Below are 19,679 nucleotides of genomic sequence, written 5' to 3'. Positions count from 1 at the left end.
AACAATGCACTGTTCCCAGGTGTTTGGAGCTTTTGTAGTCAAGGGCCAGGGTCTGGGGAGTCCTCTGTGGTGGGCAGAATAGTAGCCCCCCAAAGACATCCATGTTCTAATGCCCGGAAGTTGTGAATACCTATGTTACAAGGCAAAGGGGAAGTAAGGTTGCTCATCAGCTGACCTTAAAATAAGATTATCCTGGATGATCCATGTGGGCCAAGTGTACTCACAAGAGTCCTTAAAAGTGGAAGAAGGAGGCAGAAGAAACGGTATCAGAGTGATGCAGAGTGAGGAGGATCCGACTGGCCATTGCCGGCTTTGAACATGGAAGGGGACCTGAGCCAAGAAACGTGGGCAGCCTCCAGCAGCTGAGAAAGGCAAGGAGACAGCTTCTCCCCTAGAGCCTCCGAAGAAGTGCAGGCCTGCCTACACCTTGGTTTTCGCCCAGTGAGACCAATTTTGATCCAATTTTGTGTTGTCTTAGTCCATTAAATGTGTGGTAATCTGTACAGCAGGAATAGGACACTAATGGAAGGTTATACCCACCCTTCTCCTGTTTCCCATCCCTAATCCATTTCTGCTTTCATCACATGCCTTTGATTATTGTGTTTATATACAGTAGTCTCCCCTTGTCCTCAGGGGATATGTTCCAAGACCCCCAATGGATGCCTGAAACCATGGATAGTACTGAACCATAGATATACTGCTTTTTCCTATACGTACATACCTATGATAAAGTTTAATTTACAAATTAGGAACAGTAAGATATTAACAACAGTAATTAACAAAAAATAGAAAAATTATAACAATACACTGTAATAAAAGTTATGTGAGTGTGCTCTTTCTCAAAATATCTTACTGTAGTGTACTCACCTTTCTTCTTGTGATGATGTGAGATGACAGAATGCATAGGGATGAGATGAAGTGAGGGCACAGAGTGGAGCAGTGGGGGGTCATCGGCTCATCCCCACCTTTGCAAGGGCCTGAGGCCTTGGAAGGGGTATGTCTCCTTTCAGGTCGGGGAAGAGGAAACCTTTGAGGGGGAAGGAGGGTGGATCTTCAGAGCCCAAGAAAAGGACCACGTTACTATCAGCAGTGGGGCCCTGAGTTCTGCTGACAAGACCCAGAGGGAAGCAAGGCAGACTAGACCCTGGGCCTGGGGGTTCCCTGATTGCCAAGACATCCCCCTACCTTCAGTGCAGGAGCTGAGAACATGGAGGGAGCAGGTGGATAGCGCAGTGGGGGTCTCTCCTGCAACCACACAGAATGGTGTCTGATAGCTTCAGGACCTCCCCTCTGTTTTGACCTGGGACCTCTGAAGAATCAGGCAGAGTGGAGGGAGGCAGTGGGGTGGGAGGAGTGGGGATGACCCTGAGAATGACCAAGACAGAATTTCCCCCTAACCCATCAGGAAACAGGAAGAGGGGTTGGGGTCTGAAACACACTGATTCAGAACCAAAAAAGTGACACTCTGTACACTGAAGTTTGGGGCTGATACTCAAAATGATGACGCTCGCTTTGTCTTTAAATGAAGGTTTTATCTCCAGGTGGAGAAAGGCCTGGGCGGGGTGGCATGAAAGAGGGCAGTGAGCCTTCACTGCGTGGAGCCTGGTGTGGGGAGAGGACGAGCCGGAGCTACGGGTAGGTTCTGAGGCGGCGCTAGGTTGCAAGCATGTCCTCGATCGCATGGAGGTTGAAGCACAGATATATCAGAAGGCAGCTCCAGATGCCAAAGGCGAAAAAGGTGCCCAGGCCTGGCTTGGAAGTTTCCTGCCAGAGGGGGAGAAAGGCAAGAACCTGAGGCAGGGTCAACTCAGCAGCCAGCAGGGCGCCCTCCCCTCCACGGGAGCCTCTGGGCAGCCGCCTCCAGGCTGGGCCACCCATCTTCTCCTTCCTGGTGCCATGTCCTCTAAGATTGAGTGGACGTGTTGGGGGCAGAAACTGCACAACCACAGGTGGGATTTGATGCGAATGCAGCCTGAGCACACTGCCTTTGGGGGGAGGGGGCGCCCGATTGAGACACGGCATTTCTTGTATGGATCTACCTACCCCTGATTGCAGTTGTTCTTTGGGGCACACAACAAACATTTCTCCTGTAGAGGACAGAAACGGCACAAGAAAGATCATTTTTCCCTGGTCCAAGATGGCCAGCCTGCTGGGCACCTCATCAGGTCTTGCTACAGGAAAGGACAGAACAGTACAGTGGCGCTTGGGAGCAGGCTCATCCAGGGTTGAGTCCTACTTGGTCATGGCTTAGGAATCTCCCCAGGTCTAGAGGACAAGACCCCAGAGAGGCTCCAGGCTGGCGAGGCATCCTGGGGCCAGCAGAGGGGTGGAGCAGCAAGAGATAAGGGAGCGAGAGGGCCCAGGGGAGGTCAGGGAGGAGCAGGAGCCCAGGGGTGTAGCGCCGGTGCAGGGTGGGTGTAGGGCTTCACTTACGCAGCAGGTCCCACATTGATGAAGGCAATCCAGCGGGCCCTCTTTTGGTTTTTGCAGTGCCACACTCTTCTTGTGAAGAACCAGTGGAGCTCCAGCAGCTCCATGCATTTTCTTGAGCTGAAGCTGTGGGTCTGTCTTTCCTACGAGCTTGAGTTCCTGCTGCTCCTTTGGTCCTCTTCTGCGGGGACTGGGGAGTCAGGGAGGGGCAGAGTTGGGGAGACAACTTCCAACGTGACAAGGAGATAACCTGTAGCACAGGTGGCCATGGAAGGCTTTGATTGCAAGCCATCAGGGCAATAGAAACCAAGACAGCTCCTTGAAGAGTCTGAGAGTCCTCTGAGCCCCAAGGGACATTTAGCCCAGTGAAGGGAAGAGATACTTTAGGCATGAGGAGAGATGGGTGCAGGTTACACTTACAGCTTGCTGTTCTGTATGTTTATTAAAACATCCATCTTCTCATCCATATCCTTCTGCAGTTCCTTCAAGAGAGAATTCAAAGCTAGAATCATCATCTTGCAGGGCCTTTGAAATCCCTTTCTTCTGCCTCTCCCTGTAAACCACTCAGAGATCACCTCTGCATCTTACTTCCTCAAGAGTCCTCGCTGGCCTTGGGGTAGGTGGCTTATGGGGTCTACATGACATGTGCCACCTCTCCTTTTCCCCTCCCCCATTCCCTGACGAGACTGACGCACAGGAGAGTCCCTAGGGCTTTGTCTAAACTCTCCAGGTGAGTCAGAGGTCAGGAACTCTTTCACCTGATTTCACACTTGGAGGAGACCATTATGTGCCCTGGTTCAATGCCTATAAAATGACGGAATCAAGAAAACAAATCTTGAGACTCCCAAAGACACTTCTGACTCCAATGTTATGACCCCTGCTATGCACCCAGATCCTGTGTATTTGAGTTTACTTCGTTTTGTACCCAATTCCTGGCAGAAAGGGTCAACACAATATAAAACTAACAGTAGCTCAAATGGCACCTCATTTATTATTTACTAAGAACTAAAAGAATAATCAAATCTTCTTGGCAAAGTTTAGATCTATAAAATTTGACCTGGGAAATGGGATAGAAATATGGTCACAGAAGAAATTCTAAGATGGCGGGCGTTGTCATTGACAGTGTTTGTTATGGACAAAATCAGGGTTGGACTGAACATCATAAAATATAAATGAAAAATAATTTGCTTCAAGGAAAATAATCTTAATAAAAAATGAAATATTTGGAAAGTTTACTGATCTGTGGTAGAGAATTGATCAAGGAATTATACTGTCTGAGTGGAAATAATTTTAAAAAATACCTTTTTGAAAAGCATTTTTAAATGTTAGTATAAGTTTTGAACAAAATATTTGTATTCATAAATAGGGTGAAAATATCCTTGAAGTCAGAATGTCCCCTGGGTCCAAAAAATCAGTCAAAATGGCCCACATTCTTACAAGTCTCTCCATCACTTCAAACTCACCATGTCCCAAATGGACCTCTTCATTTTCTCTTCTAAATTAACTCTGTATTTCCCAACCGGGCTTGTCATTATCCCTACTTGCTTCTAATCATTCAGAATAAAACTTTGATGTCATTGTGGATGCTTGCCTCTCTTTCATTCTATATACTGGATTAATCACCAAGAATGGTATTTTTCCTTCGATGCACCTTTCAGATTTACCCTTTTCCTTCTGTTCCTCCGCCTGCTCCAGCTTCCTCACCTTGAGCCGGGACTCGGCTTCCTGTCTGATATTCTCGCTCCAGACGGCCCCCACCTGCTCCCCTGGCCCCCTCAGGCCACCTTGCAAACAGCTGTGGGCTCAGCTTTCTGAAGTGCTGCTCCTTGCATGTCCTTTGATTAAGAATCTCCAGAGGCCTCTCACTGCTTACACAACCACATCCCAACCTGTCTGCCTATCTCTCAGAAGCCTTCATTATCCGCTGCCTTTGTGCCATTCCATTTTACTTCTCACACTTTCCCCAAATGATCCCACTTTTATGACTGATCTCCCCACTGACCGAGATCCCCTTCATGGTCATCCTGCTTCCATGCTGTGCGCAAGCTGTTCCCGTGCCGGAAATAGCTTCCTTTGTGCCTTTCGATACCCAGTCCTACCCACTCACAAAACGTTTCCTGTGCTCACATTTTAATATAGAAATAATACATGCCCTTTGTAGGAAACTGGACAATACAGAGGAATATAAAAGAAAAAATTAATCTCATCACCTAGCAATAACTGCTATTAACCCTTTTGGTATATTTCTTTCCTGTTTGTTTTCTAGATATTTACTTACCTATTTTTTTTCTCACATAGTTGAGATCAGCCTGTATATACTGCTCGCATCTCGCTTTTTCACTTCTCATTAGAAGCATTCTTTTTAAACACTGGCTCTGATAGTTCCTAATTTTCATTATATGGATATACTATCATTTAGTTGGTTAATTCCTCTACTGTTGAAAATTGTAGTTGTTTGCAAATTTTTCCTATGATCAATAATCCTGTGATGAACATCTCTTTCTATATACCCGTGCTGGCATTTCTGATCATTCTCATAGGTTGAGTTCTGAGAAGTGGAATTGATTAAGTCAAAGGGTTTTGATACCCATTTTCTAATTCCTATTCCCATTTGTACAAACTTCCACTCTGACCAGCAGTATAACAGCGTTCCTGTCTTGCTCTACAATTGTCATAATTTAAAACTTTGCTTATTGGAATATGACAATTATCTAAGTATTGTTCTCATATGCATTTCTTTGATTATTCATGAAGTAACCCTTTTAAATCCATTTATTGCTTTTTAGTTATATTCTCTTCTGTGGATTGTCTGTTCCTACTCTTTGCCCATTTTCTTGTTTGGTTCTTATTGATTCGCGCGAGCTTCGTATGTTACAGAGAAAAACCTTTTGTCTACGTCTATCGTATTTGTGGAAAACTATTTCCCCAAAAGTGTTGTTTGTTTTTAATTCTGTATATGGTGCTTTTTTCTTATAGTTTCTAAAAATTTCATATTGCTAAATATATCAATATTTCCTTTGGGATTTTTCCCATTGTATTTATATTTTGATCATCCAGTTAAATATTTGCAGATAATTTCTTCTTATTGGTTTTTATTATTTAAATTCACTTTATAGACTATTTCAGTTTATAGTGTTAACAACAGAGTTGTTTTTCCTCATATAAGCAGTATAAACATAAGCAATGTTCTCAATATTATCACATAATCTTTTCCTTCTCACTCACATTTTAAAAATCATCTGTATCATTCAGTGCAATCCCAATCAGAATCCCAATGACATTCTTCACAGAAATAGAACAAAGAATCCCAAAATTCATATGGGGCAACAAAAGACCCCGAATTGCTAAGGCAATCCTGAGAAAAAAGAACAAAGCTGGAGGCATCACAATCCCTGACTTCAAAATGTACTACAAAGCTACAGTAATCAAAACCACATGGTACTGGTACAAAAACAGGCACACAGATCAATGGAACAGAATTGAAAACCCAGAAATAAAGCCACACATCTATGGACATCTTTGACAAGGGAGCTGAAAACATACAATGGAGAAAAGAAAGTCTCTTCAACAAATGGTGCTGGGAAAACTGGAGAGCCACATGGAAAAGAATGAAAATGGACCCTTCTTTTATGCCATTCACAGAAATAAACTCAAAATAGATCAAAGACTTAAAGGTTAAGACCTGAAACCATAAGACTTCTAGAAGAAAATATAGGCAGTACACTCTTTGACATCAGTCTTAAAGGATCTTTTCCAACACCATGTCTTCTCAGACAAGGGAAACAATAGAAAGAATAAACAAATGGGACTTCATCAGACTAAAGAGCTTCTTCAAGGCAAGGGAAAACAGGATTGAAACAAAAACACAACCCACCAAGTGGGAAAAAATATTTGCAAATCATATATCTGACAAAGGGTTAATCTCCATAATATATAAAGAACTCACACTACTCAACAACAAAAAATCAAACAACCTCATCAAAAAATGGGCAGGGGATATGAACAGACATTTCTCCAAAGAAGATATACGGATGGGCAATAGGCACATGAAAAGATGTTCATCATCACTGATCATCAGGGAAATGCAAATCAAAACTATACTAAGATTTCACCTTACACCCATTAGAATGACAAAAATAACTAAAACAAATAGTAACAAATGCTGAAGAGATTGTGGAGAAAAAGGAACCCTCATACACCGCTGGTGGGAATGCAAACTGGTGCAGCCACTATGGAAAACAGTATGGAGATTTATAAAAAAATTAAAAACAGAAATAACATATGACCCAGCTATCCCACTACTAGGTATCTATCCAAAGAACTTGAAATCAGCAATTCAAAGAGACCCATGCATTCCTATGTTCATTGCAGCATTATTCACAATAGCCAAGACATGGAAGCAACTTAAGTGCCCATGGACTGATGATTAGATAAAGAAGATATGGTGTGTGTGTATATATATATATACAATGGAACACTACTCGGCCATAAAAAAGGATAAAATTGTCCCATTCACAACAAGTGAATGGGTGTTCACTTGAGGGTATTATGTTAAGCAAAATAAGCCAGATAGAGGACAATCTCTGTATGACTCCACTCATATGGGGAAGATAAACAAACATGTTGAGAACAGATTAGTGGTTTCCAGGGGAAAGGGGGAGAGGGGGTGGGCACAAAGGGTGAAGTGGTGCACCTACAACATGACTGACAAATAATAATGTACAACCGAAATTTCACAAGGTTGTAAACTACCATAATCTCAATAAAAATAGAAAAAAAAATCATCTGTATCATATTTTAAATTTTATAGAGCTATGGTTCCCACCCCTGAGTGTACAAAGGAATCACCTGGGGATCTTTAGAAATTACTGACGCCTGGACCTCATCTCAAGAGGTTCTGATTTCATTGTTACGGGGTGCAGCCTGGGATGGGGCAGGGGCCGGTGGGAGGGGCCGGGTGGCAGGTCGCAGCCACAGTACAGGTGATTCCAACGTGCAGCCAAGGTTAATAACTACTGCTCTGGTGTTTAGGGTCTGCTTCTCATCCAGGGGCAACCATCAGAATCACTTGCAGAGTTGTAAGCATCTATGCCCCATCTAGAGATTTTTATTCAGTTCATCTGGGCCACGGCCTGAGTATATGGATTTGAAAAATCCTCACAAGTGATTCTCAGTGCATCCCTGGCTGAGAGGCTGTTACAGGATTATTTATGCTGGTTTCCTTCATCTGTCTGGCTTTCCAGACAAGATTATTGTGGCTTTATCATGACTTTATTATCTGGTAGGGGTAAGTGCCCCCTTACAACTCTTAAAAAAATTTACAGCTATCTGCTTTTGCCTATCTATGCTTCTGCATCGGTGGTGACGTAGAAGCATAAATAAACCATTTCTCAAACTTTCACCTGGGGAACATGAAAAGAATCCACGGATGCAAGCCCCACCCACACAGGACCTGGGCTCTGCATTCTTTGTTAGTGTGCCTGGTGATTCTGAAACACACTCAGGCTTGAGAACCACTATTCTGGAATCTAGAAGATCCTCTCAGTAATTGTTGAATTCAAAATAATTTGTTTTTGGTGAGGAGGATTGTCCCTGAGCCAACATCTATTGCCAATCGTCCTCTTTTCGCTTGAGGAAGATTGTCACTGATTTAACATCTGTGTCCATCTTCCTCTATTTTGTATGTGGGACACCTCCACAGCATGGCTTGATGAGCGGCGTGTAGGTCCACACCTGGGATCTGAACCCACAAACCCAGGGCTGCTGAAGCAGAGTGCATGAACTTAACCACTACACCACCTGGCCACCTTATTGGGCTTTTGGTGAGGTTTGCATTAAGCTTCCAACGCAGCCTTTGAGGTTCACCTTAAGACTCACTTTCTCTACAAGGACTTTTCTGGCTGCCCCAGCCCACCTTAATGACTCACTTCTCTAAACTCCTAATTAACCGACAGCCAGTTATCATTTAGCTCGGTGCACACTTGTTATTTAATTTTTTCCTACCAGATCGTAAGCACCTGAAGGGCAGGGTCTGGCATCTTTCCCCTAATTCCCAGTATGGTGCTGGCCCATGGAAGGCACTTGGTAAATGCTTACCTTCATGATCTCCACAAATTCCTGGAGTTTATCAAAATCCTTGTCCATTACATCCTTTATCTAATGTGGAAGAAAGGCACAGTGCATATTACTGAAGACAGCTGTGGAGTCGGCTTTGGGACATTTAAAGCAAAGGGCAGCAGATGCTCCCCTGGAATGAGCTGGATAAAACTCAAGGAATGGACTAATAATGGCCTATTAAAGCCTCTTGGCTCCCAAGGAGTCTATGAAGGGCCTAGGGTGCATGTACCATCAGGTCACCACCACCACCGGCCTTGGCACAGCTCAGATCTGGCTATCGCAAGGTTTCTGTGTGGAGCTCAGAGCACAGCTTCAGTCACATCTTGCTTGAGCATTTCCTTTCTTTCTAAGTATGCTATCGGGGGTTCCATCAACGAAACAAGAAGAGAGTTCCTGCTCTGCAGCTTGCTCAGGGGAGGTGACTAAGGAGATTGGAATTGGTCCCTGACTGCCCTCAAATTCCAGGTCAACCCCTCTCATTCTGTCACTAAGATTTTATCTCCCGTTCTTATCAATGAGACACCTTGGAGAGTCCTTACCATTCAAAAATTGGGTTTAAGCATCAAACAAGTAAGAAATAGATATCCTAGGCTGCTCAACACTTAAATACTCGAGAGGATTCGGGCTGAGTCAGTTTGATGGCTTTTTCCATGCAGTTCCTGATTTTCGTTGCTATTCAACATTAGGTATTGCATTTTCCCCGAAGCTCCCTTTTCCTCCAAGTTACGAACAGTCTCATCCTCTTACCTGTTTTATCTCCTCCATTTTTTCCTTGAGCTCTTCCCTTACCTCCCTGAGTTCATTCTGAGGAAATAAAATAGGGAAGGGAAGGTAAAGAATTGTCTTGGATGGAAGGGAAACGGTCAAAAGGAGGAAAGGAAAGATCCCGGGGCATTTTCAAAAAAGGAACAGGGAGATGCTTCCCATTAGGGAGGAAGGAAAGGATGTGCTAAGAAAACAGGATGGTGGGACATAGAGACATCGTGGGCCTCCTGATCCGATGCCCTGGGGAGGGTACCCCTTCGCTTCTGTGACGTGAGCACCTGAATCTAACCATGGGGAAGCATCAGACAGCCCAAACTAAGGGTCATTCTACAAAACAAATGATCCGTAATCCTCAAAATGGCAATGTCCCAAAAGACAAGGGTTGAAGAACTGTTCCAGAAGAGAGGAGACTCAGGAGACATGGAAACCAGATGTGACGTGTGATCCCGGATTGGATCTAACCAAAAAGGTTTTTTCTTTTGTTATGACAGACATTAGTGGAATAATCGGCGAAATTAGAATAACGGTGATAGATGGGTACTTTATCAATGTTAACTTCCTGATTTTGATAATTGTACTGTGGCTATGTAAGAGAGTGTTGTTGTTTTGAGGAAATATACCCTGAAATTTGAGAGAAGCACGTTCTCAAATGGTTCAGGAAATATATATATTATATGTGTGTGTGTGTGTGTGTGTGTGTATGAAACCCAACATATGTATATATAGAGAGAGAACAATGATAAAATGCCAACATTTGGGGAATCTAGGTGAAGGGTATACTAGAATTCACTGTACTATTTTTTGAAACTTTTCTGTACATCTGAAGTTATTTCAAAATAAATTTCAAAATATTGAAATGAAGTTACTTCAAAATAAAGAGTTAAAACAGAGCAAAAAAAGAAGCAGAGGGAATGAAGTTGCAGGGCCTGGAATGGAATCGAAGATGCCAGCAGGTCTTCCGCCGTGAGGTTGTTCCGTGGGCCCCACCTCTCCGTGTGCTGCTCCGGCCCCTGCTGCCTGTGTGGGCACACTACCTTTAGCTCCTGTGTCCCTCCAGGTTTGGTAAACGGCCCTTCTTGTTTAACTCCTTTGTAGTCATATGTCTGTTGATTGAAATCAGAAACACAGAATATTGGAAACTGCAGGTGTGGGGCGGCTGAGGCCGGAGAGATCGCCCCGAGTTTCTGTTCCTCCCTTCTGGCCAGGGCAGATAGGTGACAGCTGGTGGCCCCACCTGCACAGCAGCTTCCAACATCCTGTTCCCCTCTCCCTGAACTCATCTCCGCTCTCCTCCTGGCCCTCTGGGCCTCAGCTCTCAGGGCCTCTGCACGAGCTGCTTCATCGCCCACAATGCTCTTCCTCGGCCTTTGAGTGGCCGGTGTCTTGTCCTTCAGCTCTCAGCTCAAAGGAAGGCCTTTCCCTGCTCCCCAATCTACAGCAGCCACCAGTCCTGTCTCCCTATTTTAATTCTCTGCATAGCAGGTGATACTACTGAATTTTTCCTTGCTCGTGTACGTATCTGATTAGTTACTAGTGTGAAGTTCTATGAGAGCAGAGAGCTTGTCTCTCAGTGTATCCCCCAGCACCTGGGAAAGGTCTTGGCCACCAGGAACAGCGAATGACCCCTGACTCCAAGTCACCTCCCCATGGGTCTCAGGCCTGGCTGCCGGCATGGCCTCCAAAAATCTTCTCACTTTGGTCGGCTCTGGCTTCAATTCCAGGCAAACAGTCTTGTAATTCCTGTTCTGCGAACAGAGGAGGTTGGGATTCAGCCTGTCAGGCACCAGGACTGGGGAGGGTGACCCCCGACCCTTGCAAGAGCCCCCACCCCAACCCTGTCTGTCCAATGCACTTGAGCTCAGGCCCCCATACCCCACCAGTGCCTGAGTCAAGACAAGTCAAATTCGGTCACGTTATACTCTCCTTATGTCAGCCGGCAGCTTCTCCCAGCTGGGGAGCCTGGGCGGGGAAGCACTTTAAGATAACTAAAGGAAGCCATATAAGTATTATTTCAGGACCACGGGCTTTGGAGACAGACTTGGGTTCCAATCTCAGCTGTCCTCCTTACTAGTGGTGTCAACTTGGGCAAGTTATTTAGTCTCTCTGAGCCTTCATTTCCTCATCCGTAAATTGGTGCTGATAATTACATTTATCTAATAAGGTTCTTAGCGCCTTAGACATGCCTGTTAGATGCGGGCCAGCCACAGGCCTGGCATGGGCCCTTGCCTCCAGGAGTGTGGGGATGGGGTGGAGCATTATAGTGCTCCTTGTCCCAGAGGGAGTCAGCAGTGGCCTCTTTCCTTCCCACCCCAAGGCCAGAAATTAATCCCGCCCTCCTTCCAGGCTGAGAGGCTGCTTCATGCTGAGAACAGAGAACGAAGAGCCCAGGATTCATCGGGGCGTTCTCTGAACCCCTTCTCCCACCATCACGTCTCCACTCAGGGGGAGCCCGGAGGCCCCACGTGGTCCACCAATGCTTCTCCTTTACCGGGTTTGTTTTCTTCAGTTCTGCCTTCTTGGCCGACATGATGGAGGAGGCCGGAGTGCTCTTCAACCTCCCAACCTCCCCACAATGGGCCCCCGTGACCAGGCCTCTGTCCTACGCAGATTACAGGCCAAGGTGAGGGCAGGAGGACCACCTCTCTGTGTGCGGAACAGCTGAGGTCACAATGCCCTGGACCCATGTGCCAGCCCGGAGTGTCACCACAGCTTTGAGCCTGCGGTGCCTCAGCCCCTGAGAAGAGGGACTCGGGTCAAGTGCCGAGCTCTCCTGACGTGGATGGACCCTTTGTCATTTGGGGTTGAGATGCCCTGAAGTCTCTCTGGTTGAGGGTGCATCTACAATGCTAACCCGGGGTTCTCTGTGCTGGTGGGGTGCCGATCTCGGCAGGGAGATTTCTGTGCCCTGGCCTGACTGCATGGCTGGCCCTGTCCCCTCTCTCCCCTGCACCACCCCAGTCTCTTCTCTTGGTTCTTCTATCATCCTGGAAGAGGGTTGGGGCAAGAAGCAATGCGTGGACAGTGCTGACAGTGAGAAGTCTGGGGTGGGGTGGGGAGGAATCCTGGGCCATTCTGAGCGCAGCTGTAATCTGCACTTAGAGAGTCAAAGGAACATAGCCTCCCTAGCACCTAAAAATCACTCAGAATTCCAGTTAGCAAGCCTAATTTCTCTTCTCCTCTTTCACTTCCTTCTTCCCTCTCATTTCAGCTACTAGTTGCTAAAGAAAAGGTCAACTTGGAACTTCTGGGAACAGACGGCACAGGAGTAGAGGAACTGATGCAAATCACGTGGGACATAGGTGCCCGCTCTCCAGTAATGACTGACCACCCTCCCTGCGTGTGCCCGGCCCTCCCAGAGGCACTGAGCACCAACACTCCCTCTGGAGCCACCTGCAGCGTTTCTGATGGATTTTCTAGGGGGCTATTTCACAGCCGCCATCTGGTGATAGCCCTCTATCTTATTCCATCACAACCATCATACAAGGAGAGTGTGACTGTCACTCTGTTCAGTTGCAGAGGGAGGAAAAGGGGTGGTGGTGAGCTTCCCAGCCTTGCTTTGCCCACTCATAAATGAGGGGCTGGCACTTTCAGATCCTTGACCACTTCGCTCAGTCCTCCCAGATCCTCTGTCCACGTGGCAGGAGGGCCTTTCTCCATAGGTTTCCAAAGATCCTACAGGCTTGAGCCAGGAACTACAGTGAGAACGACTGACCCCATCTCAACAGTTACTAGTCCTTGGAAGATGGGCACTGTTTCCTCCTTCTTGGGCCTGAGATCCTCCTGGACCTGCAGCCAAGATTCCTTTGCTGGGCTGAGAAGTTGTTAAAAATGAGCCTCCTTCTAGCCAAGCATGTCACATGACCCCACTGGCCTACAGATCAGGAAATTGGGTCTAAAAGAAGTCAATTTAACAACAGACCTACAGCTCCAAGCTGGGCCTTCACATAGTAGATACCATGCACGCTCCATCTTTGTTATTATCAATATGTTCTGGAAGGGCTAGGAAATCCATTTGGTGAAGCTGAATAAGCACATCTCAGGTTATTTTCTTCTCTAAGATTTTGCACCTGCAGGAGGTGCCAGGTTGAAGCAGCATGCGACGCTGGATATTGCCAGGGTACAACTTTGTTACATGCAAGCCATAGGCCACTCTTACCTGAAAAACGCCAGATAGGCTCTTCCTAACCCCCCTTCATGGCAAAATCCATTGGTACCAGGGCAAGGAGCATAAAGCCCACGGATGTTCAAATGGAGTTTGGTGGAGAAGGGATATTCGCAACAGAGAAAGAAGCAGCCACAAGTCAATGTCATTTGGATTTCCTTTTCATTACAAGGGTCCTCGTTTCTCAGTTTCATGAAGATGGTGTTGTCTGGGAGGCTGGTGTGGGAGAAACAATTTCAAAATGGTCTTAGGCCTCTGAATTTGGCTTCTCGTGATTCCAGGATCTGGCCCACGATGAAGCCCAGGCTCAGCCACCACCCACATCTGGGCCGAGAGAACGTGAAGAGAATGTCATCCGTGCTTAGGGGCTTATCTGACGGCTGGGTGACAGTGTTCTAAAGCCTATGAACGTTTCTCAAGGGTCCCAGAATCCTGACCGCCAGAGTCTCCAGTCAACCTCGCACGACATAGCTAATTCATGTGACCCACGTGATTTGCTCTTACAACTCCTGCCAACACACTGCAGTGTCTGCGTGCTGCCCTCAGCCCGACGGGCTCTCTGCTTCCTAGGCCCAGGAAACCTCTCACACACATTTTTCAGAGATTTAATATGATTGGTGACTGCATTGTCCTACTTGACTGATTTATAGGCACCTTAGAAAGCTCTACACTGTGCAAGGCACAGGGATCTTTTCCCATTGACACATTGGTTACTATGCAATTTCTGACTGTTTCTGTAAATAGTGTATTAGACCTTGGCTAGAATCACAATCCTATTATACTGTTTCTATGGAAAAATTATACCAGTTTCTATCATGTGAACTTCTAGGACCTCTATTTCAGGAACACAACATAATATTCGGACGAGATCATTGTGCATCTCCAGCTAATTCCATACAGCTAGTAGTAAGTGAGAAGTCAGAGCAGGTGTATTGTGTGAGGATCGTAGGCTTTTTTCTCCTGCGTGTTCACCGTGCCAGGGAGATGTTTGCTGGGCCTCCCAGGACCCAGGGGACCCTGTTACTATTCCCACAGCCGGCCCGTTACAGAGCACTGCGGTGGGAGATAAAGCAAGAGCTGCCAACAGCCAGAGGCTCCCATTCCTGCTACGTACGGCCCCTGGGGCCACCTCGCTCAGCTAGTGTTCCCTCACCCTCTTTGGGTGGAATCCAGAGAGAGGATGGCAGTTGTCCTCCTGCCTCTTGGAGCTTCCCTGCTCAAGCCTCTCTGCAGTTGCCCTCCCAGTCCCTGACAGCCTGCTCTCCGCCTCCGACCCCTCCAAATTTCTATTTAGCACGGCAGCGATAAAACTGATCGGCACGGTAGCCTCTCCCAATTGCCCTTGTTGGGGGATTATTTTTTACATGGTGTCCAGGGAGATGGGAGGACTCCATGGGTTAGCCTGGGAGCAGCCTGCATTGTTCCACTGCCACTTCTTTGGCTGGAACGCAACCACAAGGCCACCCTAACCGCAAAGGAGGCTGGGACACGTGGCCAGGTTTCTCCCAAGAATAAGAGGAAAAAGGTTAAGGAGCAGGTAGCCAATGTCTGCCGCACCTTCCTCGTGCATCTCATCCTTCTTATGTCACTCTAACAAGTCCCCTGGAAGAAAACTTGATTTAGGGGTCTTCTGTTTTTAGTGCAAAGGGAGGTAGCCAACAAGGTCCAAAAGGGAAGATTACAGAGGACACTTGAGCTAGGATTAAATCTCCTAGCAAATGTGAACTGGCATGGTTAGAGCTGGGGTTAGGGATCCACCTCTTTGTCACCCGAATGGCCAATGGGTTAGGACGTTGAGACAGAGATTTTAATAATGATCCTGTTTGTCCCAGGCTTGACGATACCATGGGCCCAGTCCACCCCAGTCCCGTTCTGCGGAAGGCCCTGCAAACCGCACTCCCTCCCACAGGCACCAGAATGTGGGGCTGCTCTTAAGCTTCTGTTGTCCTAAGCCCTCTGAGCAGCACTGGGGCCCAACCAAGCTGCCTGACCTTGGTCAGTACCTGGGGGTTGGGCCCTGCTCCAGGCCTCTTGGCTGAGTCCACAAGCTGCTTCAGATGAAGCTGTCTAACCCAATGAAGCCACCTGAACATGATCCCTGCCTGAGGACAGCTACATGTGGGCCTCATTGCCAGACATGGACAACAACCCAGACTGGACCACAGTTCTCCAGAACCTGGAGACACTGGTTGCTAGTTGGCCTCCTATGGGGTCAGCCTGGCCAGTGTCTTTTTCACATACAGGCGCTTCCTTCTCTTCACCATTCTGCCCTTGGGGTCGTTGGCACCTTAGAGTAGAGTCCATGTGAAGAATGGCCCGGGGGTGAATAACCTTCCTTGGTAGGAGTTCCAGAGCCTGGGCTGGGGCAAGAGTATCTCTGACCTGGAGCTGCGGACGATGAAAGCAAGGAAGCTTCTAGAGCCATGAGTCTAGAGAAGGCTGTTTAAACCTGTCTCCACACAGGGGAGCCAAACGCGGATTCTGAGAGCCGTCAGGGAGGGGACAGCTCCTGGCACAGGCACAGCAGCCCGGAAGCTCCCAGGGGGGCTGAGCTGTGAGGGGGGGAACTCTGGTGCATTTCAAGACTAAGAATTAGGCAGTTTCTAAGAGGTTTGCTCCTTCCTTCTTGTTCCGTGACTGAGCTCCACGCAGGGCTGTGGACCTTTTCCTTTTTGGCAAACAGCATTGACAGAACACTCACAAACTGGTACTTGGTTTCCTGGATCTTGAATTCAACGGATTCCATGTTCTTCTTGCATTTAATGCCAAAATGCTTGGCTGTTCTGATCTAGTTTAGATTTAATGAAGATAAAAAACATACATCCGGGTCCACTTTGGGATGCTGTACATAAAATTGGTTTTTGTTTAGCTCCTAGTCCTGCTGTGGGGAAACCGCTCTGCTGAGCCATCCTGTGGGCTGACATGGGTGGAGCAGAGGCCACAGCTCGGAATCAGCCAGTTCCCTGATGTGGTTCTGAACGTTGTCCTGGACGTTGAGAGTCCAGCTTTCTCCAGCCCTCCCAGCATTAAACTGGCCAGTGTGGATTCTTTTTGCAACTAAGAGCCTGACTGACAGAGTTGGCCACAAGTTCCTGCTAATTGTAGCTCTTTGGAAACTCACACATGTGCAGCTATAACTCCTGGCTGGTGACCCAGGAGGACATTTCCTCTGGAAATGTGGAAGACTTCTAGTTGGTGACATCTCATGGAATCTCAGTGTTGGTAATTTTAATTAGCGGCCATGAAAAAAGGGGTCTGATAGCTTTCTGCTCAGTCCCTCAGGATTTTCTACAATGAGTGCTTTCACTTGACTGGTTTTCTGTAGCCGAACGTCGGACAGACGCTCTTTATTGCATGAAGACACCTAGGATGGCCTTTCCTCACTAGAGGTTGATGACTCATCCCCTTGGATGTTTGGTCTGCGGGCAGCGCCCTCTCCAGCAGCCTGTCCCAGCAGGTGTGTTGCACACCAGATCAGCCTCCACTCTGCTCCATCTGGCCCCAGTTCACCTTCACCTGACCTTGTCACCACATACAGCAGTTTGGACTGGACTTAAATCTACATATCCTTTCACGGCGTGGAAGAACAAGAAGGTGTGCCCTGAGCTGTGTGTATGTGTCAAGCCGATATCTCACCAGGGCAGACCTAGCAGGAGGCCCTGGGTTCTCAGGCCCCTTCCACTCAGACCCTGGCCCCTGGCTGTTCTGAGACTAGATCCTTCCTTCCTCCCTTTGTCCTTGATGGAGAGCTTTCTCCCACCCCACCACCACGGCTGGTGGTATCGAGGCAAACTCTTCTAGAAAGACATTTCTCTCTCTCCGTCCACCTTTATGAATCGGCCCATTCCCCATCTCGTGCTCACTCAAGGTACTTTGTCCCCTGGAGCCCATCTAGTAGGAGGCGATTTGCACACCCTCTTCAGATCCCTCATTCTTCCAGGAGGGAATACCTTGTTTTTCAGATTCCCTCAAGAAGCCCTCGGCCATGGCTGCACCCTGTCACTGCCCCCTTCTGAGCTCATTCTCAGAGCTGCCCTCAAGAGTGCAACCCCAGATCTGAGCCCACCCCCACCCCCCAGCCTCCTCAGCCTGTTTGCACAGCTTCGTTAGTGCCAAACAGGCGTGCAGATTACGCAGAGCTGCGTGGCATCATTTCCTTGTGGAACGAAGGGATGGCTTAGGTGTGAAGAGACGTTGGGCTGTCCCATTGCTAAGGAGGGACTTTTGGTACCCCTGAAGAGGGGCTTTGCGCGTGTAGACTTGGAGTCTCTGGCTCAGTGGTTTCCTGGCGGCCCTGGCAGTCTTCTTCCTGTAGGTTGAGCTAGAGTCAAGGGTCCCCATCCCAGGACTTGGGGAGTCACTACAACGGAACAGCTAGTGCCTTAACCAGGCACTGTGCATGTATTTCTACCTCACTGTGATGGTGGTTCCACTTGTGCATACATTCTGCAAACCAATCAAACCGTATCCTTAAAACAGGTGCATTTGATCGTGTGCAAACCTTAAAACACTTCAGTTAATCTCGAGACGATAAAGAGATGCAGTGTTTCTTGCACACCGGCATCTGTGCAGTGTGTCAAAGCCATGATAAAGATTATTTCGTTTAATCCTCATAATACCATTGCAAAAGAGCTATTCCTACCTTCATTTTACAGATAAGGAATTGTTTAGGAAGACCACCCCCAGTCTTTCCTCCCGTGTGTCTCCTTTATTCTCACACCACTACCACGCTCACCACACTCCTGACACCAGAGGTGTGGGGGATTTTCCCCACAACAAGCAATTCTCTGTGACACCAGCTGGGTAGCCTACAATTTCACTCAGTTTTGACACTATCAACCTGGAGATAGTGTCAGATGCCACAGGTTAAGGGCTCAGTCCTACAAGACTATCATCCCCTTCCCCCGACCCCTGACTTTAGGCACCAATCGCAAGTCCAGGTTGTCACCTGTGCTTCTGACCAACCAGCTATAGATTGGAGGTTCTTACTACCCCCTTCTGGGTTCAATTAATTTGCTGGAGCACCTCACAGAACTCAGAGAAACATTTTACTTACTAGATTACTGGCCTATTACAAAAGGACATAACTCAGGAACAGACAGATGGAAGTGATGCACAGGGTGAGGTATGGGGAAAGGGCACAGAGCTCTCACGTGCCCTCTCCGAGGGTGACACTCTGCCCAAATCTCCATGTGTTCACCGATCTGCAAGCTCTCTGACCCCGACACTTAGGATTTTCGTGGTGCCTTCATGTAGGCACGATCAGTCATTAACTGTGGAGGATGGGGGGTTGGGGCTGAAAGTTCCAAGCTCCTCATCATGGCTTGGTCTTTTGGGTCACCAGCCCCCATCCAGGAGCCCACCAAGAGTCACCTCATTAGAACAAAAGACAGTCCTATCACCCAGGTTTTAGGAGCTCTGTGCCAGGAACCAGGGGCAGGGACCAATATATATATTTTCTATTATCTCATAGGAATCAAGGCTTAGAGAAAACCACTCGAGTTGTGCTTGGCTGGGGCCTTGTGGCCACAGTGCACGTCTCCAACAAAGACCCCCGTCGTTGGCAACTCGCTTTGCAGAAGAACACCTGCTGGCGCTCAGGGGTGCTGAGAGCCTGTCCCTATAATAAAGTGAGTGTGGCAAATGCAGCTTCCGCCTTGGGGACACAGATCTAGTTGGTCTGGGAGCAAAAAGAGCTGTAGATTGTGGGAAAGTGAGAGTTGTAGACCTGCACCTGAGGGTGAGCTGTGTCTGGGTGGATGTGGGGCCCCCTCGGGAGAAGATGCTGCAGGAGCATCCGCTGGCTTCCCGCGGCTCATGCAAACCTAGTGTTTGTTCCCGGGTCGCTCAGGAAGCCGGCTGCTTCCTTCTCTCGGTTCCTTTCACCCTGCCTGTGTTTTCCGGCGCAACTCCAGCGAAACTCACGTCCTGGGGAGCAGGGCTGTCCTCTCTTCTCTCATCACCAGCGCTCCGTGTCCAGTCTAAGTTTCCTCGTTCTTTCACGTGTTCAAGATCTCTACGGACCGGACAGACTCCTAGGTAGGAGTGGGAATCCAAAGAGAAAAACAGTAGCAACTCCTACTACAAACGGTAACGCCTACTCTTTACTGAGCCGTTTTGCTGGACTCGCCATGGGGCGAGGGCTTTGTGACTAGGGGGCGCGCAGGCCCTGCTCTGCAGGAGCTCACAGTCTACGGGAGAAAAG

General features: G+C 47.7%; 2 protein-coding genes across 13 annotated transcripts in view; one reads left to right on the top strand and one right to left on the bottom strand.

The window, feature by feature from the left end:
* Positions 1 to 1,511: 1,511 nt before the first annotated feature.
* Positions 1,512 to 19,679, bottom strand: part of TEX35 (testis expressed 35) — a 19,803-nt gene continuing 1,635 nt past the window's right edge. Inside the window, exons 1-9 of one of the 12 annotated variants that reach the window (XR_011532234.1) lie at positions 11,801 to 11,962; positions 10,899 to 11,057; positions 10,347 to 10,415; positions 9,295 to 9,351; positions 8,527 to 8,586; positions 2,851 to 2,912; positions 2,434 to 2,620; positions 2,044 to 2,171; positions 1,512 to 1,764 (exon numbers count right to left, since the gene is read on the bottom strand). Coding sequence is in view for 10 of the 12 variants with exons in the window: in XM_070591636.1 (XP_070447737.1) it covers positions 1,654 to 1,764; positions 2,434 to 2,620; positions 2,851 to 2,912; positions 8,527 to 8,586; positions 9,295 to 9,351; positions 10,347 to 10,415; positions 10,899 to 11,057; positions 11,801 to 11,839 (744 nt within the window). In the remaining 2 variants the exon portion in view is untranslated. Of the gene's footprint in view, positions 1,765 to 2,043; positions 2,172 to 2,433; positions 2,621 to 2,850; positions 2,913 to 8,526; positions 8,587 to 9,294; positions 9,352 to 10,346; positions 10,416 to 10,898; positions 11,298 to 11,800; positions 11,973 to 19,399; positions 19,667 to 19,679 lie in introns of those variants that run through there. The other 11 variants (XM_070591639.1, XM_070591638.1, XM_008522157.2 and 8 more) reach the window with 11 other exon arrangements.
* The window catches only part of CLEC20A (C-type lectin domain containing 20A), an 18,696-nt gene continuing 17,964 nt past the window's right edge, over positions 18,948 to 19,679 (top strand). The window contains exon 1 of the mRNA XM_070591635.1: positions 18,948 to 19,104. The gene's annotated coding sequence lies outside the window, so the exon portion shown is untranslated. The remainder of the gene's footprint in view (positions 19,105 to 19,679) is intronic.

Source organism: Equus przewalskii, chromosome 23 (assembly GCF_037783145.1).
Source record: "Equus przewalskii isolate Varuska chromosome 23, EquPr2, whole genome shotgun sequence".
NCBI lineage: Eukaryota > Metazoa > Chordata > Mammalia > Perissodactyla > Equidae > Equus > Equus przewalskii.
This window is presented reverse-complemented; position numbering and strand designations above follow the sequence as displayed.